The 6,247-nt window shown below is 40.3% G+C and overlaps 1 protein-coding gene across 1 annotated transcript; it reads right to left on the bottom strand.

Moving 5' to 3' along the window:
- LOC139130709 (uncharacterized) lies at window positions 1–5,968 on the bottom strand. Its single transcript, XM_070696475.1, has 3 exons — window positions 5,772–5,968; window positions 3,940–4,578; window positions 1–1,559 (listed from the first exon to the last, which is right to left on the bottom strand). The coding sequence occupies exons 2-3, from the start codon at window positions 4,559–4,561 to the stop codon at window positions 1,312–1,314; spliced, it is 870 nt and encodes a 289-aa protein (XP_070552576.1). The 5' UTR covers window positions 4,562–4,578; window positions 5,772–5,968; the 3' UTR covers window positions 1–1,311.
- Between the last annotated feature and the right edge of the window lie 279 nt (window positions 5,969–6,247).

Genomic DNA, 6,247 nt, shown 5'->3' on the forward strand with positions numbered 1-6,247 from the left:
TTAAATTTTACACATTTTTTATTAAAAAATAAACGTTTCAACAAAGTGTAAACAATTTACATGTGTAACTGCATATTTCATAAAATGTTTCCATAACGATATTTCATGACATGACAAGCATTGTTTTTGAGTATATTGTCATGTAGCGTGGTCTCTTCAAATGACAGGAGGCAAAATTATTAGACGGTAATATTTATGTCCACATTAACTCGGGAAGTTGGGACTTTTGGCATTAAATAAATAAATAAATACTAAAAAATCTTTGTTTTACAATGTTCGCTCAATTAAACTGTTGCGGTAAATGCATATAATCATATACGATATTGTAAGGTTTTCCATGAAAAATTGACACTATGGAAATTAATTTTGTATTATTGTTAATAAACTTACAATGAGATAAATTGTAACACACGAAGTGGAAACGGTCATAATTATTATCACAAAAAAGTTCTAATACAAAACAGCATTAAATCCCCAGTGTCGCTGAGTTGTTCTGCAACCCAGTCAAGTATCTGTATATAAGTGTCTGTTTCTTTCTTATTCATTCTGAAATGCCTAAACTTACCAGCAGTGATAGGCGTGGAACATGGCATCTACAGTTTTGAAAATTTTCAAACAAAATTTTCGAGCACTATTGAAATTTCAGTTAAAATGTTATGTTCGACCATGACAATAATGCATGTTTAACAACACAGGCAGTGGTGCGAGAGCTGAATACTTGGTATTTCGCATGTCAGCAGTGCATAGGGAACTGAATATGCATGATAAGGAAAACATCGCGTTCAGTCAAAGTCACTAAAAGAAAAAAAATCACATAAAACAGAGTTTGTAGTTGTCAATAGACGAAACCTCAATATATCTTGGCACTGTGCGGAAAATACACTATGGAAATGCGTTGTTTTTTTCATTTGGTAAATAAAAAAGATTTCTGTAAACTGGTTTCATAATTGTGGTTTGTCAGGTAACAGGAAACACATCGTTACCTCTTGGTAATGTAAATAAGGCACTTTTCTAATACTGAACATGTAAGACACATTCATTCTGGGCGCTCTCCAGAAATTGTGGTCGATGAGCACAAGAATTCAAAAGTCATAGTCTGTAGTTCATATTTCAAAACTAGCCGTTGTTGAAACTGAACCCCCTCTGCCTTCTCTGAAATTAACAACGAGTTGCTTTGGTTGAGACGTTGACCGTGGACTCTGTGGACTGCTGAAAATAAAGTTTGATGCAACAGCCTGTGTGCAAATCGTTGGATCTTGCATTTGTCCTCTAGTTGATGAATAATCCTCTTCAGTAGTTACGATGATCCCATCAGCAGATAACAGTGGTTCTCTCGTGCTCATTGATACTGGTTTCTATGGTAACATCGCTGTCTTTAGTAAATTTGCTCTCGGTATATGCCGCAGCAGTGCTGTCACTGAGAGTTACTTTGTCGAACAATTCTTCTTTGGAACCCAACGGCTTCGTGTCTTTGCAATTCAGCGACCGGAGGAATTCCGTTGTTGACAACCGTTGTCTTGAAAACAGACGTGGTCTACGTATCGTGTAGCCGTTGTTATCTGTTCAGGGTGAGAACAGTGCCAGGTTAGAATTTTCAAACAAAATTAATCTACAGCAATACTCTTTGCAGAACACTCAGTCTCTCTATTCTCAATCAAAATCATTTATACTGACTATAATACGATTGGAACTAATTTGGGAGCGAATTGGATCTTTTAATGGTTCAAATTTATCAAAAGCGTTGTATGCCCTGTAGCTCAAAGTTACAATATTACAAATTATCCATAAAAATAAGTTTTTTCACAACAAAAGAAAAGCAGATGAGCTTACATTTGCAGATCACACAAACATTACTGCACTATCCAATTTATCCCAAATTCGTTCCAATCGTGTTCAATATCGTCTGAGTCTGTAAGTTGTCAATGTATGTATGTTCAGTGAACGTCAAAGTTTGATGTGAACTTCAACTTGATTGTAGTCGTATTATATAAGGGTCTGATCAGGGTTCTCTGTAGTGTCTAATGACCGCTACATAGCCTCAGTTTATTTGAAAAGGAGGCCGCTGTGTCTTTACACTTACAGAGTGGAGAGCATTACCCCGTCTTTACAGGAGAGCGCATGACCTCATTACATTTAGGTCAAAGGTGAAAGAATTTATTTAACCTGTTTGACTTTGACGACGTTCCTGAGTGTGCTTGATCATTTTGGAATGACTGCAAATACAGTTGTTACGTTTCATGGTCGTTTTTCCCGACCACGACGTTAACCTGTGAGACTTCATAACACTAGGTTTACTTTTGCAAATAAAGATCACTCCACACTGCAGCAGAGTGTTACTGGCTTCAAATGGCTTTTATGACCTGTGACCACGTCCATACCCACTTTATCAACACCGCCGTGACGTCGAAGAGCAGACGTCACATCTTATTTAAATATGAATAAGTCTGTATCAGGACCTTTTACAAGGCCACTCCAAATATGGACACACCTACGACTTTAATATACGTCACACCACTATCTCTGATGTCACAATGGGCCAACAAACTTTGCTGTAGCAACAATTCTAAACAATATGTAGTTGGTATTTGACGCAAATCGTTTGCACTTTTGCTGTGTCAATATTTCTTAACAATGAAAAAAGATGGTGTTTGACGCATGTTACAGTTCACGATCTTGCAGTGACCAAATTGTGAGTTAGCGATTGAGGTGGATTGACCTAGTTCAAATATTGAAAGCTTTTCACTTGAAATTTCAACTTTGAGTGTTATGTATTGAAGAAAATGTATCATGCAGTAGGCCTATCTCTGAAATTTTTCTGTGGCCATACAAAATACGTCATCAACAAAATGCCAAGAAGTCAAATTCAAAAATTCAGAATTTTGATTTTTCAAAAATATTTATATCTAAGTAAATTGTTTCTACACGTACCTACTGCTAACAGTCGGTGTGCAGGCTATGAGAGTTGATTACTAGCCGAGAAAGAGATTCTAAACCCGTGACTTTTTTCATCACATGAAGTGTTTGCCCCCTGTACTTCCTCTTGGCTTTATCCATAATGCTAATGGACATCCTACGAATCGAACGAATACCGCGGCAGGATATTACGCCAAACTTGCCGAAAAACAAACCGTCTTTCATTGGTCAGCTTGTATTCAAAGGCGAATCGGAAATGATGATTGACCATAGCCCAGGAGTCAACACCTTGGGAACACGGACGTGCAACATGTTGGCGTTGTACTTGCACATGTCGATTCCCTTTCTTTTTGAATTTGCTTTTCACTTCGTCTCACTTTTCGCCAACTCACCACTTAGCTTAGAGCAACGGGAGCGACACAGCCCAGTTATGATAGATCAGGAGATGCATGTTGCGACAGCTTAATAATTATAATTTCAGATCACTTTGAAATTATGAATATTTCGTGGTCCAAACGATACAGGCGGACTTTAGTTTTGGCGGTTTTTTCATTTATAATTTTCATATACATATACATATATAAATGAAAAATCAGCAGGTGCATGTTGCGACAGCTTTAAACTACTATTTCAGATCACTTTAGAATTATAAATAGAGTTCAAAAACAAGACAGGCAGACTGTATAATTTTGGCGGTTTTTTTCATTGATAATGGATATTGCCACTCTTTGCAATGCGGAATATGTCACATGTCCAAAGTCCATGAGAAAGTCAGAAAGAATTTGTCCGCATTGTCTGGTGGAATGTGTGTAGGTGCATGTGCATATGAATGGATTGGAGACCTTGTCTTTTCAATACAACCAGCGTGGCTTATTGAACAATTGGCAGTTCTAGTTTCGTTTAGGCTTCCATACATACATACTCACATATATACTGTATTTAATATATATATATATATACACTCAAGTATATGAATTATATGACAACAACTTTACATTTTACGGTAATTTGACCGTTTTTTCTTACCTGTTTCTAAGAAGACACTATCCTCCATGCCTTGTGCCTTCTCTGCGTCGCTGAATGAGACGTGTTTTACAGGATATTGCACACAGCAGATGTACGCAATCAGGACAATGACAATGGTGACAAGTGCGATGACTATACCAGCCAGGACATAACATATGACTTTCCATTTGTTCAGTTGATCTGTCGTGTCCTCGCATGGTATACGCAGTTCCTCTGCTTCGACTTCTTGATCAATGTCTGTGGCGCTTTCGCCTGCTTCTGGATCAAAGGGGAGAAAAGTCCTGAATTCACCGAGGTCGCTGGTGACTGCTTCTCTGTCTGTGACACTGTCGGTGGGTGATTTTTTTAGCAGTTTGCTGGGGATTTCCACCTTGGCGCGCTCTGTTGGTGGCGGCCGGGTAACTACAGGTGTAGCGGTACAGACAGTGTCTTTGAAATCTTGGCACGGGCTTTCCTCGCGCTCTCCAAGTTCTTCTACACAAACTGTGCATGGTTTGCAGCGGAATGTACGCACTTCATAGTACCACCCATCATCCGCACATGGCCTCGACTGACTTCGTGCATGGCAGTCTATCACTGAGAGAAGTACAACGCCGACGATCGTGACTGCTTGGAATTTCATATTGCCGAGTAACGTGCCTGAAATTCGTAGATTGATATAGAAGTGGTTACTGAAAAGCTACAGATTGCGCAAGTTTAACAATAGGTGCACAGGTCGTACATTTTTCAAATACTAGGGCACCAAAAAATCTGATACTTCCTATGGATATTTTAAAGGTTTGTCAGAGGCCAGACAACTTAGAAGAGAAGGTTATGACACTCAGTTTATTGCAGGACAACTGAAGAATGACAGAATATATTGTAGGACCCCCTTTAATACAAACATTAACCTAAATCTTTATGCAACAGTGTTGATCAAAGTACGAGTCAATGAACCAGATCTTATCTCTAGCTCTCGTCACGGTAATCAGCCTGTTTTGTACGTGTTGTCAAGACTACAAACAGCCGTACTAGAGGTGTGTAGTTCACTGGTGCTGTTGTCGCGTCACGCTTGTCGTGCCGTCTATGTCAAACTGACCATGTTACGTCGCAACCAAATGTCATGGGCAATTTCAATGGCGAATACTTAACTTGAACCACCCCCCCCCCCCCCCGACACAGTCTACATGTCTATGCGTACAATGCATGTACTTCATTATCCCCACAAGACATTAGTCCACAGGCATATAAAGGATTTTATCCAACGTGGTTTTAACACTGCAAGCACCATAAGCATTTTTCACCGATCGGTAGACCGACACAATCCTTTCGGTGTGTCGTATTGGTCGACATGACATACAAAGTTGTGGTAGGTCAATAACGGGTCGCATCTAGAAGGTAGAGCGGAACGAGCACGTTTCTGACGGTATACGACGTATACCTCCTTGGTTCACACATGACCTGTGACCACGCGAAACTATGTAGAGAAGAATATCAAATTTATGCTGTGGAGGAGAGCAGATTGACATACAGTGGGTAGTCGCCAGTACAATTTCAAGCTAAGTACCGGGTTCGCCAGCTCAACATAGCTCCGTTCCCAACTTCAACTTGATCGAAGAAAACGCTGACAACAGACAAGCTACTGACAAATCCCCTAGTAACTAGCAGTCGGCTATGTTTACCGTTGATCAGCAGACCAACCAAACGTCATGTAAAAGGGTTTGCTGCAATCAGTCGCTCAACCTGAACTAGTAGCTAATGCACGGTCCCTGAATGGTTGGGCGACGGGTTGCTGTAAGGAAAGGAGTTGACAGCGACACTGTGAATGGAAGAGTTATTGTCTCGTGTCTTACCTTCAACAACTTAAAAGCGCGTTTTCTTGAAACCCTTTGGAATAACCAACCTCCGACTTAACTAGGATTTAGTCTTGAAAGTAGATTATCAGCGCAGTACAGGAGCTGAGAACCTTCCTTACGTTAGCACTGAACTCTCAACAAGACTGTCGCAACTTGAGGTGTATCACAGTCCTTCAACTATCGATGAATGAACTGGCTAGCTGGGTTACACACCCCTCGACGTCATTTCTATCAACCAATCAAAAGGTCGACGTCCGAAAATTGAGCCAATGACGTATGTACATTGGTGACGTACACACCCATCTTAGAAGTGGGTCAGAAGGGGCATTATGTCCTGCCTGACTCACTCACCACCATAGGAGGTTGACCCGGTGCTTGACACGGGCGCTGGGGGTTTCACGGTAAACCTTGTCCTGTTCTCTGCGTTTCTTTTACACCGTACACTCCTAGAACCTGTAGCCTGTGCTGACGAT

Source organism: Ptychodera flava, chromosome 1 (genome assembly GCF_041260155.1).
Source record: "Ptychodera flava strain L36383 chromosome 1, AS_Pfla_20210202, whole genome shotgun sequence".
Classification (NCBI taxonomy): Eukaryota; Metazoa; Hemichordata; class Enteropneusta; family Ptychoderidae; genus Ptychodera; species Ptychodera flava.

Coding starts and splice junctions, on each gene's coding strand:
- LOC139130709 (XM_070696475.1), bottom strand. CDS start 4,561: ATGAAATTCCAAGCAGTCACGATCGTCGGCGTTGTACTTCTCTCAGTG. Junction 1,560..3,939: donor TAGTGTCTTCTTAGAAACAG/GTAAGAAAAAAC, acceptor CACCCTGAACAG/ATAACAACGGCTACACGATA.